The sequence below is a fragment of the Parasteatoda tepidariorum genome, chromosome 3 (assembly GCF_043381705.1).
Source record: "Parasteatoda tepidariorum isolate YZ-2023 chromosome 3, CAS_Ptep_4.0, whole genome shotgun sequence".
NCBI lineage: Eukaryota > Metazoa > Arthropoda > Arachnida > Araneae > Theridiidae > Parasteatoda > Parasteatoda tepidariorum.
In genome coordinates, this window is record NC_092206.1 from 94,087,190 (window position 1) to 94,110,759 (window position 23,570).

The 23,570-nt window shown below is 30.3% G+C and overlaps 3 protein-coding genes across 4 annotated transcripts in view; 1 reads left to right on the forward strand and 2 right to left on the reverse strand.

Annotated features, from left to right (window-relative positions):
- LOC107451737 (cysteine and glycine-rich protein 1) overlaps nucleotides 1-16,891 on the reverse strand; it is a 58,577-nt gene extending 41,686 nt beyond the window's left edge. Inside the window, exon 1 of the mRNA XM_071179017.1 lies at nucleotides 13,502-16,891. The gene's annotated coding sequence lies outside the window, so the exon portion shown is untranslated. The remainder of the gene's footprint in view (nucleotides 1-13,501) is intronic.
- LOC139424773 (uncharacterized) lies at nucleotides 657-20,324 on the reverse strand. Of its 2 annotated transcripts, XM_016067929.3 has the most exons (3): nucleotides 20,200-20,251; nucleotides 7,037-7,120; nucleotides 657-1,842 (listed from the first exon to the last, which is right to left on the reverse strand). In XM_016067929.3, exon 3 carries the CDS (start codon nucleotides 1,826-1,828, stop codon nucleotides 752-754), a length of 1,077 nt encoding a protein of 358 aa, XP_015923415.2. In that variant the 5' UTR covers nucleotides 1,829-1,842; nucleotides 7,037-7,120; nucleotides 20,200-20,251; the 3' UTR covers nucleotides 657-751. The 2 variants fall into 2 exon arrangements, with proteins under 2 accessions (XP_015923415.2, XP_015923414.2); XM_016067928.3 differs by lacking the exon at nucleotides 7,037-7,120 and having other exon boundaries at nucleotides 20,200-20,324.
- Nucleotides 20,325-20,471: 147 nt separating this feature from the next.
- LOC107451735 (palmitoyltransferase ZDHHC17) overlaps nucleotides 20,472-23,570 on the forward strand; it is a 39,662-nt gene continuing 36,563 nt past the window's right edge. The window contains exons 1-2 of the mRNA XM_071179280.1: nucleotides 20,472-20,592; nucleotides 22,077-22,378. Of these exons, the coding sequence (XP_071035381.1) occupies nucleotides 20,491-20,592; nucleotides 22,077-22,378 (404 nt within the window). The 5' untranslated portion in view covers nucleotides 20,472-20,490. The remainder of the gene's footprint in view (nucleotides 20,593-22,076; nucleotides 22,379-23,570) is intronic.

A 23,570-nucleotide genomic window follows, 5' to 3' on the forward strand; every position in this document is an offset into this window, starting at 1 on the left:
TTTGCTCTCTTTCTCCGCCATATTGTGTGTATATATATACACACATACACAAATAATAAAATAAAGTAATAAAAATAATATAAAGAGAAAGCTATAACAAGGGGAAAATCCAAAGTCTTCCTCAAGACACATCTACTGGAATAATTAATGCGATATTTCTGAATAAAGAATAATTATCCTAAGATATAAATTATTCTTTATATGTGTCGATATCGCAAAAAATATTTGTTGAAAAAGAGCATGAAAATTAAAAAAGAAAGCAGTAATCAAAATTACCGGCGTGTTGCAAAAAGCGGTTTAGGTTTAAATGTAGAATAATTAAACAATTAGCAAAATTCGCGAAGAGGTAAAATATTTGAAGTTGTGCTCACAGCTTGAATCGAATAATATAAAATTAAAAAATATATTTGGTAGATGAAAATATTAAGCAAGTAATATATTAGGGCTGCCATCTATGAGAAAACCAGAAAAAAGTTAAAAGCCCCTAGCGCAAATTGATTAATGGTTTATTGGGGCGACCATTCATGTCTTTTTTAATTAAAATCACACTTTTTTCTAAAAATATAACCCCTTCATATTTTACAGCGCACCCTACATTTCAGAGTGAAATTACTTCGTAAGGGTTTTGAATTTTTAAGAGAAAATAACAACAAGTCTTTTTTTTAAATTAAACTTTTTTAATCGACTTATTCAATAATAAATGTTAAGTATTTCAAAGATTTTATTAAAACAATTCAAGATTTTTCAAAAACTAGCAGAAAGAGAAATGTCTTTCTTCAAGATCTATTCCAAATGGAGCCGAAGGAAGCATACGATCTATTAAATCTAACTTCTTATGCTCATCTTTTTTAATAACAGGAATGTCTTGACAAGTGTGCAAACGGTCCAAAAATGTTCTTGCTGCTTTTGACGAACTTTTTAACCAGTCCGGTTGGATGTTATCAAACAACAGCAATTCAATATGTCGGCCCATTTCCAGGGAGTGTTGGGGGGAAATCGAGTCAACTTGACGCTTTTCTTGTAAATTATCCCCCAACTGAAATGATCTGGCAGAGTTCAAGTTTTTCATTTGCAGTCGGATCAGGTAATGACTACATACGTGCGCTGCAAGAGTTACAAGATCTGCTTGATTATTACACGTTCCTATATGTGCAGCCATTGTCCAAGTGCAGATCAAAATACCGTCTGTAAGGCAAGCGCCACGTAAGCTACTCAAAGGTCCAAACTGCATGACAGAATAAATTTTCATACTATTAATTTCTTTACGTAACTCTGTATCACATAGGCTGTTAGGTGCCAGCAGCCTATTCAAGCCAGTTCTAAAAGCAGATAACATGGGTGGGCTAAGCAAAGAATTCAGTATAAATTCCTTGCTATCTGCAGGCATCGTGATAACAGCATTTTCAGCTTTAGGGTTTTCTTTTGCATAACAAATAAACGATGATATTTCCTGCGAGTAAAATTCTGCCTTGGTCATCTTCTCTTCAGATGTAGATCTCAAATCGAAGAAGGCTGAATATCTTTTGTAGAGTTGTTCAACATCCATTGTAGTGTAGTGCAACAGGATCTGTAGATTAATTTTCTGGGTGAGGTCTGTGAAATCTTGACTCAAGTAATCAATCAGAGAGCTTGTTGTGCTGGGTTTTATGGGTAAATCTTGCTGACACACGTTAAAAAGGATGGAGTTGCGCAACGTGTTCAAATCAAACTCCCGCATTGGAACATTCAAACCATGGGGAGGAGTCTTTGGTTCATGCATCTTCCAAAATTCCTGCAGGTCAAAATTCTCCCCTCGATCGATGGAAATCACATCTTGAAACAAACTCATTTTGAATATTGGAACTGAAAGAGAAATGAAAAAAAAAAAATTATCATAAACTATCCCAGGCTCTATGAAGATGGCAGTGGCATGTTAGACTTATAAAGATAATGATTTCCATCATTAGATGCGTTAATATAAGTTTATTTTTATAATCATTAGGAATTGAAATTCGTTTTAAATTTTTCATCCAGATCTTCATTCAAATCAGGTTCATTTATTAATTCCACGTTCGTTGCAATTAATGTTTTACTCTTATCCTTTAATGCTACGCCTGAAACAGTAACTTTTTCTTCTTTTAGTTTTTGTGCTTTCCACGAATTGTTTTAAAAATCCCTTGTAATTTTTAAATTAAAAGAAAAAACTTACATTTAAATAAAAAGTAATACTTAAAATTCCCTGTCATTATACTTCTTTTGCTAGTGCATTAAGTTCATCTCGCTCTTTATGATATGCTTCTAGTAATTTTGATGTCTTTATATTTTTAATTCTTTAATACTGAGATAGACAACATAATATTTTTACAATCTGATTCACACATTTTGGAAAATATACAACTAACATTCGCTCTAAACTAAATTTTCTGTTCTAACATAAGTTTCAAAGTGTCCAATTTCTCAACCAATTTATTAATTATATATATTTTGCTGTTTTAGAAGTAAGTTTGATTGTTATTGAATGATAAAATATTAACCATATTAACTGTATTCAAATCATGAAGACCGAAAGAGAAGTACCGTGCTGAAAGTATTTTTTACCAAGTAACGGGAACTAAAATGCAGCTTAATGCAATGTCCATTAAAAATACGTAAACTCGAGAACAAATGGAAACAAACTGGAACAAAAAGATAATAAACAAGAATAAATATTAAAAAATCTGAAAGATTAAGAGCTAAGACACTCTAAAATATTTAATACAAATTAATAATGAAACAAAAAGAAGACAAAGTGACGATAAGAAAGTTCAGAAAGCAATTAATAAACCTAATTTTAAATCAAGGAACTATATTCAGTGAATATTTAGTAACTGTACATAATTATAAAACAACTGTAGAAATTGGATAAACCAATTTATATTGGTCAAGCAGTACTTGATTTAAGCAAGACCCTAATGTATGATTTCTAATATGTTTTAAAAAATGAATTCAAAGATAATATAAAATTACTTTACATCGACACTGAAGCATACATATTTGAACTAAAAAATCATAATTACTATGAATTTATAAAAAACCATTCTGATTTATTCGATACAAGTGGTTATCCTAAATATAACCCACTTTACTCAGCTAAAAATAAAAAGGTTATTGGAAAAATGAAAGATGAATTGAATGGTGATAACATACGGGAATTTATCGGTTTAAGAAGTAAAATGTATGCTTATAGAACTGAAAATAAATCAAATAAACGATTGAGAGGAATTAAAAAAGCTGCATTAAAAAAAGAAATTCATTTTGAAGACTATAAAAAAACACTCTTTGAGTGTAAGGAGTATTTTCATAAACAGAAAGTAATCAGGAGTCATAAGCATGTTATCTACACTGAAGAATTAAATAAAAAGTAGCTAAGTGGGAAGGATGATAAACGACACCTAATACCCAATTCAACTGAAACACTAGCTCATGGTCACATATGCAATGTATGAGTTAACTCTACCATACAGTGCTAAGACCCTAAGTATCTACGAGTCCTAAATAAACTTAGGTAATATACCTTGTTTTTTATTAATATTTCTTTATCTATTAATCTGCTTCAAATAGCAGGCCTACTTTTTAACTGGGCTATGTTATTTATTGTATGTCCCCGACCCGCCCATCTATGGGCATACGGGAGAAGCATTAAAAACACAAAATACAAAAAACACAAAATTTACATGAAGTGGATGGATGGCAACAGGCCATCAGATACAAAATTTACAATACGGACTCATGAAAATAAAACCAACCAGTGGTAGTACAAAAAGGTTACATGCGCTCAAAAGATTTAAAAGTTAAAACCAGCAACAAGTCAGGGCCGGAGAGGTATGCAAGTCAAGACTAAAACACAAGAGGCGCACAAAGTAAAAGCAAGCGTGCCCGGATGCCGGCCGATGGCTTTACTGGGAGAACGAATGAAGAACTGGGCTATGTTATATAAAACCCTCTGCTTCCGACACCCCGTATGCTGGACTAAATTGTCTAGGCCTGTCAGTTTCTACAACGCTACAAACTTCTACTCGTGGCTTACTGGCTTATTATTTACTGGTTTATAATAAAATTCAAATTATTAATCTATATGTTTACTTACGTACAATCCTTAATTTTCCTCTGTTATTCTTGTTTTTAAAATCTCTATAATTTCTATAATAAATAATAATGCCTCTGGTGTGATTCGAACCTGTGGAGTCTAATCTCCAGCATTCAAGAGCGAGGACGCTGACCACTGCTCCAACGGGGTAATCACATAAATGATTAGGCTACTCATTGTAGGGTTTTACAGCATCGTCCTTCTTAAACACCCGGTCTAACACAGCCAGAGCGCCATACGAGAAAATGCCGCACGAAGCAGTCTTTCGGCAGATTTTACTTCCCTTGTCTGCATTATTATTTAATGAAATCGTTATATTTCTCAATTATAAACGTCTCACGCCTAAAAAAATACAATTCCCAAATTCCAATTTGCATTACAACGCTTCATATAATTTCTTTATACTTTTTAAGAACTTAATAAAAACTTTTTTTAAGGAAAAGAAAACTATTTCTAGGCTTACCTCAACAACCATGAGTCTTAACTGTAGCACAACACAACGTCCGCTTGGCAGTTCTTGTTCAGGTCGATGCGGCTCGCATCGATGTTTTTGTGACGTGTAGATGAAAAATTAAATTATAGATGAAATTTTTAATGGTTTCGGTTCTAAAATGTATCATGTTGACGCGCCATTATGATAGTACACGATAGTCTCATTACGAAAATTAGAAACGCTCAGGAAGTATATAGTGAAATCCAAACAGTTAAAGAGCTTTTGAAAATTAAACCCTATGATGACTTTTTTCTTAAATCTGGCATACTATATATGTTTATGGTGAAGAACTTCTTGTCGTTCCTGAAAGTATGCAAAATGATATTATACGAAATGCTCATCATCGCGGACATTATGCCTCTAAGCAAACTGAAGAATCATTGAAACATCAATTCCATATCCCTAAAGTAAAAGAAAAAATAGACCGTTTTATTAAAAACTGTGTTCCTTGCATTTTAATAAATCGAAAATGTGGATTATTACATCCGATCGAAAAAGAAACCATTCCTCCGCACACTTATCATATTGATCATTGCCTACCACAAACAAGAATTATAAATGCATATTTGCAGTTATAGACGCTTTCACAAAGTTTGGCTGGTTATACCCATCGAAATCTACAGATGCTACTGAAGTTATTTCTAAATTAGAGTCTCAAAAATAGGTTTTTGCAATCCATTACAAATTATTTCTGATCGTGGATCTGCATTTACTTCCAAACAGTTCCTTGAGTATTGCAGTGCTGAACAAATTGAACACTTTCCTGTAACTACTGGTTTACCGAGAGCAAATGGACGAATAAAAATTTTTAATTCTACCATAATTTCTGTTATCTCCAAATTATCAATAGAAGATCCAAACAAATGGTACGCTTACATAAAAGACGTTCAGAAAATCATTAATTCTATTTTTCAACGAAGCATTAACACTACTCCTTTTCAACTGTTATTTGGTACTGCTATTAAAACAAAACAAGATCTGAAAATTACAAATATGCTGAATGAGGAAATTCAAGCCGTCTTCGATAACAGCCGCGACGAGTTTCGGAAACAAGCCAGTACAAATATAGAAAGTCCAAGATGAAAACAAACAAACTTACAATCTTCGGCGAAAACCATCTGCATCCTTCAAAATTAACGATCTAGTGGCAATAAAACGCACACAATTTGGACCAGGATTGAAACTAAAACCGAAATACATAGGACCTTTAACACGATAACAAAAATTAAACCAAATGATCCTTTTGATGTCGAAAAATGTGCTTTTTTTGAATGGACCTTCAAAGACATGTGCAGAATACATCAAACATTGGTCTGATGGTATTACTTAAAATGACATTTTCTTCAGAACTCCTTAGAACATTTTTATTTTTTTCCCAGAGATTTTTTTTTTTTTAATCTTGAAAATTATTTCTTTATTGTGATTATTAATATGTCTTTTGAAATCTTTTTCAGATGATGCATGAGTAATTAGGAATGTAAAATGATATTTAGTTATTATGCAAGTATTTTTTTTTTATATGCCCACCTGAGGGCAGGTGCTTCCCGTCGGATGGCCAATGTGGGATTCCAACCTCCGTACAGCTGCGCCATCCCACTTTTGTAACACTTCTGACCAAACGCTTAGACGGAGCGGTTGTTTCCTATCTATTGTTATTTTTTTTTTATTAAATTTGTTTATTTCAAAAGCGTAGTCATTCATCTTATACCTGACGCCAATCTCCATATATATATATATATATATAGTATATATATTTAAAAGATAATTCGCTCAAGAAATGATGTTTTCTCCTTCATTTTTTGAAAAGAACACCATAGTTTTTAAAGAACATGATAAAAACATTTTATATTTTAATAAAATATGACTGTGAGTGGGGAGTTTGTTACAAATTCAGATATTCGGAACAGCAATAAATCGATTTCCACTCTAAAAATTTGATTTCTCGGTCACCTAAATCCATGACTTTTTTTAAAAATAAAATTGATAAAATCATGACATTTCATGACAAATTTTGTTCAATTACGTAATTTATGACTTTCCATGATTTTTCATGACTTTGCCGGTGCGCAGATACCCTGTAAAGGCCACTTCATCGCATTTTTTTTAAACAAATTAAACCAATATTTTACCACTCTTTATGAGAAATATTTTAACGGATTGCACGAATTTTTTGAATTTTTGGGAGAAATAAGAAAGCTGGGAACAGAAAAATAAATTCCAGTACAACATAAAAATAGAAAGACCCTATTAGACACAGCGAACTGTATCACAGTTAAGCCTTTAAACAAAGAATATTGATGATATAATTAACAATGAACAATAGTTATTCTATTTTAAAGATGAATGACCCGCAGAAGGTTGTTAAAACGTTCTGAATTCATGTAGATAGGAAGGTCGCACAGCAGTGGACCAGTACAAAAACATAACGAATTGCTCACCATTTCCTTCGACCTAATCAGCCAATTATCCAATTCAAAGCCACTTAATGTTCTAAACTCTCCAGTCGTTGGCGCGATAATCATCTGAAACAAATTGAATCTGGAGATAGGCGTTATTTAACTTAACGGTTGTACTTTTAGATACTATAACATGTTCATAAAATGAAATGAAAGGTTTACTTCAATTTGAATCATGTTCACTTAGTGAAATAGTTTGAACTTACAAGTATATGAAACAACGAAGGAAATTATTCCCATAAAGTTAAAATTATTCATAGTAAAAATAATTTTTCAGCAATGAACAAAAATGGTGCGCAAGAAATAAATTTATTCATAGCTTTCCACTATGGAAAGTTTTCATTATAAAATAAATACATTCTGATCTTAAAATTTTTTTTGTTTCATCATAAAATAAAAAATTTTTAGAAACAAACGGGGAGTTTTCAGTATAAAATGGATAAAGTTCACTCAAAATCAATTACAAACGGTGAGATTCCATTATAAAATGGAATCAGTCCACTTGAAAGCGAAGAATGATCTTAATAGAATGAATTCTTTCCCAATTAAAGACGGAGAGTTTTCAGTATAAAATGGATAAAGTTCACTTAAAAACGAAAAAAAATTTTATAATAAAAGTGATACTTTTCAATTACAAACGAAGAGATTCCATCATAAAATGGAAACAGTCCACCTGAATGCGAAGAATATTCATAATTTAAAAAAAAAGAGCATAAGAAATATCAGTTATGACACATTCACATCTCTTTTTCAATCATTCATAATAAAAACGAAGAAATAAAATGCTTTCATTTCGCCTTTAGAAATATACAAAGAAACAGAAAACTTCCTTTGTATCTTCTATCACAAAGAAATCTGATAATAATTACTTTAAAATGTTTTTTTTCTTTTTTTTTTTTTAAAAAACGCAGTTGAATTCAAAATGGCGTACGGTCTAAAATGGTTAGGCATAACGACCTAAATGTGTAAAGATACAATGAATAGCCACATAACAGAGAGATACATTAAATTCAAAAATAGGTTAAGAGGATTCTAAGTTCATATCTCGTGCACAACAAATGCATTTCTTGGACCAGAACAGAGAAAACACGGAACCGGTGGTCATTAATTTACTCATCAAGTCACCTTACAGATCAATCTTTATTAGTGCAATATCGAATATTTGTGATAATTAGTAAGGCACAACAGATACGACGCTTATTAAAATTCAGCAATGTTAACGGCGCAAGTATTATACAACAAACAAAAAAACACTTGTCTTAATTGCGAAAGTGCCAATAAAAGACAGAACAATAGCAATATCATAATACAAGAATCGGAACCTAAAGTCATGCGTATCTCGCCAACCATGGCGCTTTTTTTTTCCTCTTTGTTTGTTATATAGAAACAAAAGTGTAACCTTCTGAAAACAAAGGAAGTATGATACCGCATGAATTTTAATAGCAAATAACAAAGATGTAAGTTTTCGTTTTAACTTTCAAAAGAGAAAAGTCACGAGGCGATTCAGTTTTAAAAATAAAAAAATGGTTGTAAACGTTGATATCTTTATCAACGTCGCTGCTTAGAAAGTTAGCAATATGACAATGAGCATGAACACAATCGGGCATTTAAGGTGAAATAATGCCACGGTATGGCAACAGCTAGTAAATAGATTTTAAAAAAAACAAGAAATATCAATTTAGGATGATGGGAATAAACAAAAAGTTAATTCAGGGTAAAAAGTAAAATCATCAAGGGAACTGCTGTGACCTTGCATATACTTTATGTACAGACTATATTTTCAGATGGCGATTATCCCCCATGTTAGGGAACCAAAGGAGGGGGGGGGGAGATTCTTATTCTAAAAAAGCAAACATGTTTAGGACTATACAGTAAAAATTTTCAGTTATGATTGTTTAAATAGGGTGCGTATTACGCAGCGGTTGGAAGTACCTCACTTCAAGTAGTGAAACTACTGTAATCGCCACTTTTTTTCGTAGTTTGTAGTGCAGTAAGAAGGGCGATACAAAAAAAAAAACAGTAGTTCGTAGCGATTCCAGGCAATTACTTATAACGTTAGTTTAGAAACTCGGTTCTAACGCAACTAATTTTTGGAATTGGACGGGTACAAATCTTCGCGGGTCCATTAAAGGATGCAAAGAAAATGACCCTGTGGCTGCAGTTGAGAAACTAAATTACGTCACGTATAACTAATATTTAAACTAACCATTACTATAAATAGATAATGAATCACACTTTCACATGCGAATGCACACTCGTAGAGCATTGATGTTATTTCAAAGGAAAAGAACGTATTTTTGATGTTCTTAATTTCTTAGAGGAAAAAAAAAGACCATTAAGCAATTGAAAAATGCAAGTATTTGTTAATTTCCCATTTCTTAAATTAAATATTCCCGTCGAAAATTTTTTTTTGAAATAATAAACTGGGTCACGTAAGCATGAATAAATATTTCTTAATTATTCCCTTATTTTTAAAGTAAGCCAATTTTTTTTCAAAACCATTTTGAGCATAGGTGTAAATTAAGTTCACCAGCAATGATCGTCTCCTTAAAGTAGTTATTACAATACCAAAGTAGTTTGCAGTTAACTACATTTGCAACAAAGTAGTCGTAGTTATAGTAAACTACAAAAATAATGTTTTTCCGACCACCTGTCTTACGCTTATCGTCTTACATCTAACAAAAAAAAAAAAAACTTATTTAAAACTTGAAAAACTTAATTTTTATTTTATTATTTTCTTTGTTCCTGTTTATCATTTCCTAATTGTAAGAAAGTGTTCAAAAATTTTGTTCAGTTTAAAATTCAACATTCTATTTTACGGTGAATAGAAGAAATTTTAATTGACACTAAAACGGCGGTTTAAATGTTGTTTTTGTAACATTTAGGAAATGATTGATCCAGATCTTGTATGGGGATCCAGATTTCCAGTTTAGATTTGATGACTAGTGAAAAAGCAGTTAAAATTTTAATTAACGATTGATTCCCTGGAACGATATGATAATGCATTCTGTTTGTAACTATCATAAAACATTAGATTAGAACCAAACACAACACTCTAGCGGAGATTTGAGAACTCTAATGAGTAAAAAAAATAGCACTAATTTCAATACTTAAAAATTCTCTGTCTGATAAAAACAACCATAAATTCCGCTTATAGTCATCAAGAAATGATTAAAAACGTGCCTTTTCATCAGGCATGGAATAGCAGAAATTTGAGGGCCCTGGCTAATGGAAAGTGGCAAGAATTTTAATTAATCATGAATTCTCTAGAACGGCAATATGGTGACAATGAGGAAACAATTAATTCTCGTCAGATACTGAGTTCCAGTGAAGATTTAAGAACTCTAATCAGTCAAAAAATGGTATAAATTTCGAGGCTGTCGATAAATTCTCAGTGACAATAAAAAAACAAAAATAAATTTTGCTTATAGCGGTCAGAAAAAATGTTAGGAGTGGTCAAGGTCTGCTTATGGTGGTATCATCAGGTAGACTTCCAACAGAGATTTAAGTGCTCTAGCTAGTCGGGAAGCGATTGAAATTTCGACTGCTAGATTTCACTGAAACAGACACAAAAGCAAACAAACGAAAACGCAGCAAAATAAAGTAAAAATTTTATTTGAAAAATACATTTGTTGCCGCTGACCTAGTCACTTCGCACCGCAAGACGATGATGGCTTACAGCTGAAAAATCAGACAGCGGCATAATAATCGCAGAAATGCGATAAAATAAGCTGTCGATTGCGTGACAAAATCAGCTGATAAAGGCTTTTCGCATAAACCTGGGAATGTTGTGAGAGAGTGAGCATTTGCATAAGATTTTGATTACTAAAAAAAACAAGCGCGACCGCAAATCACCGCGTCTTTTCACTTCCTGTTTATGCAATGTCACTTTTTCTACATGCCAGACACGATTCCATGTCATACTTATGAAATAGTTATTCACCTTCGAGTATGCTGTCTTCGTCGTATTATTAACGATCGCCGCAAATGAACTGTAAACAAACACAATTATAAAAAGATCACGATTGATCGCAAATCGATGGAGGGAAAAAACAGAGATGGCAATTTTTTTTTTTTCATAATGGAAAATACCACAGTAGAAAATTACCCCGGAAAGAAATGGATTTCTTCCAACTCGGTGAAAGAAACTCTTTTTCAAAGAGATAACTAATATTTCTTAATGGTAATCTAGTTTAAATAATGTCATTAATTTTCGAGATATTTAATATATCATTTTTAAGTAAGAGAAATTGAAAAGCACAAATAAAAATAATTAATTTAATGAATTTCTTTAAAAATTAAAATAACAATGGTTTTTCAAAATTTTATGTAATTGAGTATAGCGAGACCTAATCATTTTAAAATTATATGAAGAACTCTTAAAATAACAATCAAATTTTATTAATACTACGAAATTAGCAAATAATATACTAAACATCTATAAAACACAAATTCAATTCACAATTACAAATAGCATACTAATTTTTATAATCAGATGAATAATTATATGTATGAATAATTATACCGACTTTTAAATAATGTACAAATTTTAAAATTTTGTATAAAACTGAAGAAAAAAAATTGCCTTTTGCAAAGAGTAAATATGAAAAACTTTTAAAAGTTTCTGTTACTATATTAAAATTAATTTTTTTTGAATTCGAGTTATTATTTTAATACTTATTGCTAAACAACTGTAACCATTATTTTCCTGGTATCATTGTCCCCGTGTCTTGGGAAGAAATATGTTTTTACTGGACGAAATGGCAACACTGATACAAAGTTATACGTACACTAAAAATAAGGAGTTGGAAATTTTCCTAATTGAAGGGAGAACAACTACTCGCCATTTTCTAAAATTCATTTTACTTTTTAAAATTTCATGAAAGCTTATATTAAATAAATGTTAAAACTTTTTTACTAATTTCGAACTTTTGGGTAAGCGCATAAAGAACATATGAATAACTTACAATAACTCTTAATCTGATTGTCATTTTATTCACAGTTTACAAACAATTAAATTCTCAACTCTCTCCTAAGTAGAGATGGAATATCTTTCTAAGTTTTAAAAGTTCATTCAAAATAAAATTCTGCGTTCTTTCTTTTTCCCTTAAAAAAAAAGTAGAGAAATCGCAAGTTTAGTTTCACAAATTTTATTTCATATTAATGTTTAAGCATAAGATGTAACAATTTTTATAAACATAATAATAACTTAGAACATTCAACTAAATATTAAACGAATTCTTTCATTGGTTACATGCAACTAATCACGTGGTTGTGCATGGTGTGTTACGTTACATCTTTTTAGCCATGGGTTTATCATCATGCTGCATCAGTATTCGGATCAGATTTAACTGGATAGCTGCGAAGACATTACGCGTAACGTCGTTTGCATCACGCTAAACTAAGAAATCGCAATTGTTACGTGCAAAATTTAAAAATTGCAATACGGAGAACGAACTTATAGGACTTTTTAATTTTACAATAGAAATTTCTATAACTCATCGGCCCTGAAATAGAGAGAAAATAAGAACGTGCCTATTATATTATTCTTCTATATTCTTTTTAGTATTTTTAATCATATTAATGCCAATACATTTTTAAGAGAGTATAACTATTTATTATTAAAAAAAAAGGATTTATGTCCAAAAATATGCATTTCTTTTAAGTTAGCTGTAGCCCCACCTTGCTTCCCCCTCAATTTTAAAGGTGATACATTTAGACAACAAAAAGCTATATATATATATATATATATATATATTCTTGGCGGAAGTTTTTAATAAACTTAAACTTGTATCAACTAACTTTCTAGAATATCTTAGGGAGATAATTTTAACAATAAAAATTCGAATTCATAATGATAAATTAGACAAATAGATAAAGAGCTCATTATTAAAATTATTATTAATTAGAATAAGATTGATAATTTTTTTTTTTTTAAAAATTTGATGCGCATTTTAATGATTAGAATATTAATTTTTAACGCATTTTAAGAAATTAAATGATTAGAACAAAAGCGAATTAGGATGATCCGTTTTTCACGATACAATTTTATCACCAACAATACAATGATAAAAATCAAAAACTAATAAAAGAAATTCATTTTTTAAGAAATGAAACTTAATACGAAAAAGGAAATAATTTGAATAATATCTTATTATGATTCATTTCATCAATTACACAAATTGTTTTTATTCATTTATTTAATTTAATTTTGTCAACTGTTCAAAAATAGTATAGGGATATGCACATTTTGAGCCATTTGTTGTATGTTATAATAAAGGAAAAAATCACTAATATTCTCACTAAAACATATATATTCCAGCCACAATCGACTAATTTGTAACAAATTAGATATATGCAGCAATTAATTAAGCATAGAATTAATTAAATTTAGTAAGATAAAATATAATTTAGCTGACAAAGTTTTTGTTATATTGCATAACTTACCCCAACGTCAATCCAAAGATAAAAGATTTTCACGTGTTTTAAAGGAGAGAAAAGAAAATTTACTTTATCCAACAACCGTGATGCATATTCGAATGATTCAAACCTGAGGCCTATGTCGATCTTATTTTCCCCTACGGCGGCCTACTTTCTTAGACCAAACAGCTCCGCCTACCTTAATCGTTCGGAAAGATTTTAATTTTGTTTTGATGTCTTTATTTTTATTTTCTTTCACAGGGCAAAGAACAGGTTGCAGACAAGGACCTTGACATTGAATACTCACAAATCCTTAAACAGAGCATTCAAGATAAAGATTGAATTATGGGTGGTGCCAAAAATAGAACATTCAAATAACATCGCGATACCGCTAGAAATTGAAATAATTTACATAATCAGGGGTCTGTTTAGAAGAAATTTGGGTCCGTTAGCGGACCCTTCACAAAATATTTTAACTTAAAAACGCTTCTTGTCACTTCTTTTTGACTAGCCACGTGGCTAATGATTATTTTCAGGGCTTGCAGATAATTATAGAATTTCTTGGGATGTTTCTATTTATATAGTAGATAAAAAATTTAAAATCTAAAAATCAAAAGTGAGCAGAAATATGTAGTAAAATTGCATGAACCGGAACTGTAGTTGGTACAAAATGCGGAGCTAGAGCATCGAAAATGCTTCGGATCTGGAAGCCTGGACTCAATTTTTAAAGCCGAAAGTTTGTTGCCATTATGGAGTACTTGTAATTCTATACACATATACCGAAATACTATAAGAAATACGCGTAATACTATAAGAAACACACGTAATTCTATAAGCAATAGTGGAATTACAGTGTTTAGACATTGCAATTCCACTATTGGTTATTGACTTCCTCATTTCTGAGAAATTAAATTGAAATACTATTAACTGAAATTTCTAATCAACTGCAAGACTTTATTTTACACAACACATTTAAAATAGATTTTCGGAAGAGTTAATTTAAAAATCATTGAAACATAAGTCAAAAATTGCGCATTACAGTGATGAATAATATTTTCTGGAATTATATTTTGCTACAATTTTATATATCGTTTCGTTACTATATTTCCTAAATTATAATTGAACTCCTATCGGCCCCCAATATCATATATAAAACCAGACTTTCTAACTCTAGCGGCTCAAGTTCATACGAAAGAGATCTCAATGCAGTACTCTCATATTAGTACTTATACTCGCGAAGTATGCGGTCGTGCGGAAGCGATTCTTTCTCATTCCAGCTGTCTTGAAGGGGTTAATATTGAACAGGAGTGATTGTGACACAAAATGACAAACCCTGAAAATTTTATATGAAAAAACTCGATAACAAGATATCAATTTATATACTATTCACATTCAATTTTTTTTAATTTGACCTAAGATTTGTAATTAAATTACCTACCAATAAAGAATATAATATTTTATAGTAATTAATTTAAGAAAAAACTTAGTTCTCACAAGAATCGCGATAATGGATTTTAAAATCGCGTGAATATGAATCACGATGTTTTATTTTATAACCGTCGTTGAACAGCCGACCCAATTTTTGGGTTTACGACTACTAATGTTCAACACTGTATCCTTGTAATTTTGAACCCAATCCGGAAGACAAGGGAACTCCAGGATCAATCATTGGGAGCAATTTGCCTTTGTAAAGGACTTTTTGAGGGAACTAATCCGCATTCGCGTTACATGGAGAGGAAAACCACTAAAACCTCCCACGGTTAGTCTGACGGTAAGGGGAGTCAAACCCAGGATCCATCTATCACTGACGATATTTTGCGTCTGCACTGCGGTCGGTGCAAGCTGGATGCGGAAAAATCGAAAAGCCATCTTTGGGATTCGAACCCCGGTTCACCCTATTGGAAGGAGAACGCTCTATAGCCTGAGCCGTGATGGGGATAGAGCGTTCACGATATTGGATTTTTGAATCATGTAAACACGAATCTCGAAGCATGATTTTCAGACCCCGTCAATACCAATGGCTACATTGGATTTGAAACTCGCGTGAAATCAGATCACGATATTAATTTCAAAAATGCGTAATTACAAATTGCGATATTGGATTTTTAAATCATGTGAAAACGATTCACAATGAGTAACTTTTAAATTAGGTAAATAAAGAAAATCGATGCTTGGTATTAAATCGTGAATATGAATTGCGATACTAGCGGATTCCGGCATAGTTTCAAATATTAAAAACGATAAAAAAATACAACAAATCAATAAATAAAAAAATCAAAATTGCGGAGGAGTCACGTGTATGAAAGCGTCTCATTAACGGTATTTAGCCAAGGTTTCAAAATTCAAATTTTAGAATTTAATTCTTACTTTAAATTTTAGACTGCGGTGAAAATTTCGTTGGATTTTAAGTTTTGATTCGGGGAAGTCCAAGAATCAATGGTCTTGAAATACGCAGCATTCCGTGAAAAATCACACGCCCCCTGCTCCTATAGTTTCGAGACTTGGGGGAATAATACGAAAAGCCCCTGGAAGCTTCCAGCTATTGCATATTTTACAAACATATAAGATAGAAGAATCTTTTTGAGTTAATAAAATAAAAAGAAAATTTTTTTATCATTTTTAAATAAAAAAATAAATAAGACAAAAAAAATCTTTCAATCACCTTTTTTTTTCCTAATAAAAATAAATGAGACCCAGATTGTTGACATTGATTACACATTGTCGAGACTAAATTTTTAAGAGATTCTCCCTCCATTAAACGGATACCGTATATAAATATAGGAGAAACCGCTAAAAGATTTTAAGATAAAAAACCTATTTTAAATAAAAGCATTTTTTATTTTTAAATGGAATAAAATTAATGAGGCATGGTTTATCTCTATCTTCCAACTGGTTGAAACAAATTGAAAGTATATCGTAAAACAAACTGAAGATAAAAATCGCTCCTCTTTTACGCTTTAAGCTTCTCAGGCACTTCTTGTTGATTATCAAGATTTCAAAGGGAAATGTTACACATGAAGCTGATGAAAAAGAGCCGTCACCATGTTCTAAAACAGCTTAGATGAGTGATTTTAAAGATAAGCAATAATAATCTTTTTTAGTTGAGACGAGAATGATTTTTCACACGCAATTTTGTGTCAGAAAATATATGCATGCAACGGAGCAAGAAAGATCGACACGCAAACACTTTGTCGACAATTTTATTTTAAAAAAAATAGCTACACCAGTGTTCTCCCTAAGCATTTTTAGAAGGGCGGCCCACCCTACTTGCCCTTTGATCCCGATAAATAAACTCTTGGTCCTTTTTGTAAAAATAAGACACCATACCTTAAAAATACTGCCTTTTTCATCATGTTCCATTTTAAAAAAGACTGATTCACTGTTTAAATAATAATTACACCCAGGTAAAATTATCTGTGTTTATATGTTTAATTTTGATTACTATTGTTTACAAGTATCTCTTTTTTCGGAGGAGGATATTAATAAATTTTCAAGTAATTTAAAATTAAAAAAAAAAATTTTTAAATAAAAACATTTTTTAAAAATTCACCTATGCTAATTTTTAGTTTAAATTATAGAAAGAAGCTTTCAAGTTTTTTTTATCAAATTAATCTATTTCTTTTTTTTTTGTTTACTTTTTCTGCAAAAAAAAAAAATTCTGCACAAATATTGTCTTTTAGCATGCCTTTAATTATTTTTCTCTTATTTTGATAATGAGAGAGAATTAGTTTTAAACATACATATAAAGTAGTATTTTAGAGGGCAATTTAAAAATGTTTGAGTATAAAATTCAGTTATTACGTCATATTACACATTTTGATAAATTTTTACGGATTTGAGTAAGCGCCCTTTTCAGAGAGAAAACGCCCCATAACTTTTCATTACTAGGGAGAATTGTGAGCTACATCAAATACTATTCATATACTACTAGATTACAAACCGCATTTACGATTACGGAGGAATGATTTCTGTTTAAGGGTGACTCTAAGGAACTGAAAATTTCAATTTTTAGTTAACATAGCCAGTGGTCTGTAGACTAATTACTTAGTAGCCACTTTTTCCTCAAACCTAAAGAGTCAGTGACCGGTAGATATTTTTAAAATTCTGTATAAAAATAGTTTCTTCAATAAATGTGAAAAATTTTTAACTTTTTTTTAATAAGCCTTTAAACATTTATATTGGTCTTTTTTAGTTTCTTCCAGTGTCCTGAAAGACAGCCATAGTTAAAATATTTCATTCCTTTTTTTTTTATTTAAATATATTTAATAATATATATCATTAATAATGTGATTATTATTAATAATACAATAATGTATCATTAATAGTGAATTTTATTCATAATGTATTTCAGTTAAATTTTGATAAAATCTGGAAATTTTTTTAAATTAATTGGAAATTTAAAATTCTTGTCTTCTTTGACATTTTTGCAATGTGCAGTTTTTTTTAAATACTGAGCACAGAATAATCAATTTGTGAAAGTGCAAAACTAAAATATGATTGTTTAAATTAGTATTCAAGAAGTTCACCTCAATTCTATGAAAATAAATCCCTTATCCCGAGAGAATTTTTATAAAATTTTGGATTTGTTAATCTAATTCACTATTTCTGAATAGAGTAATAGCAGTGACTGAAAATGATCCATTCAGCTATTCACATTGTAAAAAATTGTTACAATTCAAGAAAATTACAAGAAGTTTTAATATTTTTAGCTATATTTAAATTGCCAAAATCATAAGAGGGAGAGATTTTTGAAGAAAACGCCAGTTTAAATCTTAAGACCAATTTTTAAGAAAAATTTTCCCATGAACCAAAAATAAGGTTTTTATATGGAAAGTGACAAAATTAATATCATAAATGACAATACCTGAGATAACAAACTAATATTTTGAAAGAATATAGAAGTTTTATTTATCAACAATACATTTTAAATTAATCTAAATACAGAATTAAATTTAAGTTAAAATGGGCTGACTGGACAAGAAGGATTGACTTCAAATTTTTCAAGTTATTCTTAAAGAAAAAGAAAGGAATAATAGCTGATCAAAAACAGTGTAAAAATGTTAATAAATTAAAAAAGCATTGAATAAACTTCAAAATCTCGAAGTGAAATATGTGTTTAGATTGAGTTACAATAAACAAAAAAGTCAAATGAAAGAATTTTTTTTTATAAGGAGATACATTTTAACTGCAGATTCTTTAAACATTATTAAAATTTGAATTACTTGATTTAGCTTATAAAAAAGGCATACAAGGTTAAAAATGAATAACTGGATTGAAAATATTTACATTTTTTAAACTACTATAACACATTACTATAAATGATAGACAAAATTAAAGAAAAATATAGAAAAGTTTTTATATTCACAGTGTTCTTTCGTTTTACTATAAATATCTAATCTATAATAAAGGTCTTTTCCCATATTTTATAATTTCCTGCTGCCCATGGTTTCCTGGGCCGGATTAAGCGCGCGAGGGGCCCTAGACCATTCAAATTTTTGGGGCCCTTAGATAAAAAAAAAATTTTTCTCATATAATTTTTCTTTATTCAAATATCAAATTATTTATAAATTTTTTCATCTAAGAAAACATATTTAAAATAAAAATAAATAATAACAAATTATATTTTACTTTATTTTGTTAAATTAAAACTAAAAAATAATTTGAAATAATTTAAAAAATAAATTTTTTTGTAAATATGTAAAACATAATGTTTTAATTATGTAAAAAAAATATAATAGTATTTTATTAATACCTACATATTTGAAACAGACCTTTTTTTTAAAAAAAAAAAAAAACTGTTTTCCTAAATTTTTTTTCAAAAAAAATTTTTTTTAAGGGGCCCCTAATTATTGGGAGCTCCAGGCCATGGTCTAGTCTGGTCTAATGGGTAATCCAGCCCTGATGGTTTCTAATGCTGCACAAAGGTGTTTTTTAAGGTCTTGCCATGTTTTAAACATTGTTAAGTCCATAAATTTGTCTTGGGCATGAGAGTGAAAGTAATCCATCAATGCCATGTGTCTCTGGGAGTTGCATAATGTAAAAGATACTGTTATAAACCACTGTCTATAACAAAAGGGACACATGTTAAACATTTGTTACAGAAAAAAAAATCTTGATATGCTTTTCCTTAATTTTGTGTGTTATTAATTATAATACGTGAGACATTTCTGTAAGTGTTGCTGTTTTTTTCCAAATAAAATCGCCAAGAGGCCAAAAGAATTTTAAAGTAAGAAATTTTCTAAATAAAATATATATTTCTAATACCCAGTTATTCGTTTTTACTATCATTTAAATTAATAAACAGGATTAGAGGGGGAAAACTCACTATTTGCAGAAAAATAACAGTTTAAAAAACTAAAGAAATAAAAATGGAATATTATATTTTAATTTTATTGAACATTAGCAACAATTAAAAGTTACCACTATGTCAGCAAGATTAGGTGCCTAATACAGAGAGCTACGCTCTTGCTTTAAAACAAAAACATGACACATCTATAGCAACTAAGAAGAAAGATTAAATTACTTAAATTTAGAAAATTTACATGAACAAATTTAAAGCACCGGCGTTACATTTATTCGATTATCAGGGATTTGCTTAAAAAATATTTTTATAAAAAGAATATGCATGAAAAAAACATATTAGTACATATAATATAAAAATTCGGGAAATAGTTTAATGGAAATAATTATATTCATACAAAAAGCAAGGATATGTCTTAACTTACAAGATTTATAAGTATCACCTGCTCTTCAAACACCAGCAACGGACAAACGATAACAGATTTACCCATGAGATTTGCTAAAAAACATAAATAACAAAAGTTTCTGCTTCCATGGTCACAGTTAAATAAGATGATCATGTCTAAATTATTTCATAAATTAATCAAATTTCAAAAAAAAGGAAAAAAGTTCTATACAATTAATAAGTATTTTATACTTTTGCATAAAATAAAATACTAAAATTTTTTATTTATTTCAATATTACCACTGTTAAAAATATACTTTTTTTTCTGGCAATGACTCCGCTGTTTGCTTCTTGTTTCGCTTATCAACCACAAAGAATGGCGGACGAGAAAGATTCATCTTGTACACCGGTTTACTATGTGGGTGAAACGGAGGTATATCTATAAAATTTTTATTATGTGAATTGGTATATCATTGTGCTAGTAGATCCTCATTGCAAGCATTCCATTGAGATTCTCTGATCTATTTTGTGCACGTTATTCTTATTATGGGTGTCAAATCTAATCTCTCTATTTGTATTTCAGATATTTAATCAATCAAATTTAATAAAAATTAGTGCAATAAAAGGGAAATAACTTAAAATGTGCACGTTATTAGTGTACCCTCTCCAATTTACTTTCATTTTGATACATTCCATACTACATTGTTAACTAGTGTAAACAAATCCACTTTATATTACGAGTATAAATAATTAGAAATTTAAAGTTGTTCTAATTTGTTATAGGATTAGATTGTTTTTTGCTTATTTTTTTTTATCTAAGTATGATTTTTCTCTTAGATCCCATATTGTAATTGCAATTGTGCCTAATACCTAACAATCGTTGACGTTAAAATTTTCATTTTTCACACTCATGTGTAAGTTATGACAGACTTCCGCCCTGCAGTTACTTTATTTAATACTAAACTTTTCCTGCTTCTCATAAAAAGAAATGAAGAAGAATACACCTTTAAAAAATTATTTACTGAAATGTATAGATTTCATTTTTAAACATCTCATTTTCTAAATACTATGGAGAGATTTCTGTAGTATCATGATCTGTGGCAGAATAATCGCCAAGTCTTAGCAACTTCCAGGCATCGGCCGACTAGAAACTAAAAAAAGCATCACTGAAAGGGACCAACTCGAAGGATGTAACTCGTTGTCACCCCCAAGGCTATGATATTAAAATCTATTTGACACCTTGGCAATTGTAGTTGGTGTGACAGACCACGATACAAAAATGTCCCCATATATCAGTGTTCCCAAACCTTTTTGTCATCGCAGACCTGTTAACGTTGGATAATTTTATCGCGGCCCTCTGGGGGGGGGGGGGATNGCCCAGTGGGGGGGGGGGGCGTTGATTGTTTATATGTTAGATTATTTTGATTTATTTATTTTAATTTAATAGTATTTAAACATGATTTCAAAATAAAATATAGTTACACCAAAAAATAAATATTAAGTGATTTACCTTTTAACTTTGAAGAAAGTTAAATCAATGAGAACCCTGAGCTTGTTTCTTTGCAATGAGACGGTTCCATCTGGGGATAATGGAGACAATGATACATTTCAAACATTAAAAAATTATGTCACTACCTTCGGCGGCCCTTTTTTTTAAATAAATAAAATTTTAATGGAACACAGATATTTTTAATTTGGAGTATAAACCTAGGAGTTTAAATTCAGTTTCATTGAAATGTGCGGCACGATATCATTTGATCAACGGACAGGGGGTTGTGGAACGCTGCCCTATATTATTCCACTAGTCCCCACTTTTCCCTCTGATATGCATTATAGTGTGTTAACGGAATCATATTTTTTAGTTGCTTGCATTTTTTGCGACTAATTTTTTGAAAAAATTATCTTATTTTATTTCAGAGGACAAGACATCATAGTGAACCTATGTTAGACACCACAACATGTCCTCCACCCGCTCCTGCCGAAGATCACAGTACCTTTGATATTGTTAAAGCAACTCAGTTTGGTGTGTTTGAAAGATGTAGGGAAATTGTTGAGTCAGGGTATGATGTGAACAGACCCGATTCAGAAAATGTTACATTGTTGCATTGGGCAGCTATCAATAACAGGCAAGAAATTGTAAAGTATTACCTTTCTAAAGGTGCCCATGTGGACACTATAGGAGGAGAGCTGCATTCCACACCCTTGCACTGGGCAACCAGGTAGTAATAGTTATCTGATTTTTCTTTCTTTCCTTACTATTTCTACACAAAACTTTTTTTATTTAATTTGAGTTAGTATTTTTAAAAATACGGTATACTCTCGATATCTTGAACTTATATCAGGAAAACCTCGTTATTTCAAAAATATATTTTTCTCCTTGGCATTATATATCCACCTAATGCTAAGTTGAATTCTTATGTCGAATTTTTTTCAAAATAGAAACTGAATTCTTTCGCAAAAATCACAATGCAAGTTCATTGTAAACCGGTTCCTTTTTATTTATTGCATACTTATTTTTATCTAACTTTAATTAGCTTAGAATTAGTTAATTAGAATGTTTTATCTAACTTTAATTAGCTTAACTTATTAACTTAGAATTATCATTGTTGTATTTAGACTTATAATTAATGATCATTACACACATATTTATTAGTAGTATGTTTCATGACTCTACTTTTTAGAACATATTTAGTTCTGAACTTGTTATCTTGAAAATTTACTATTTCAAAATTATTTTAGTGTCCCTTTAAATTTGAGATTTTGAGAGTATTCTGTATTATTTAACTTTCTAGATATTAGCTAATTGTAGAATTTTACATTAAGGAACACTGCTAAATTTTAAAAACAATGTTTCTACTGATTCATTTATAGATAATGATTTTGCTCATTTTAACCATCTGTAATTTTCTTGCATTAAAAAATTTTGAGCTTAAATTTTGGTAAAAAGGAAGATTAAAAATATATTTAAAACTACAGTAAGACCCAGCTTAACGCGTAGGATGCGTTCCATGAAAGTAGAGCATAATGCGAAACAGCGCTAAATGAGGCTAATGGAGTTAGGAGAAGATGGATAGAAAATTGGTTAGGTATTAAATTTAATAATTATGTTTTTTTTTAATAAAAATGAAACCAAGCATTTATTTCTTACAAAAATAAGAACAATATTTACGAATATGCATATTTATAAAAACAAATAAAATTCTAAGTCAGTCAGATCATTCAGTCTATTTTGTGTTTCCAATTTTCTGCCTTTTTCTCAAGAAGGCATCTAATGTAGTTTGTGTTTTTCTTTTGCGTTCTGTTAGAAGTTGTTGATAAGTGGATAAAGCATCTATAACACTCCGTCTTGCTTTTGAACTCCTGTCAAAATTTGGATCATTTTCAACAAATTGGTCAGTTATAGTGGTCAAA

Bases quoted from the DNA above. Each gene is read 5' to 3' on its own strand.
- LOC139424773 (XM_016067928.3), bottom strand. From the start codon at position 1,828: ATGAGTTTGTTTCAAGATGTGATTTCCATCGATCGAGGGGAGAATTTT.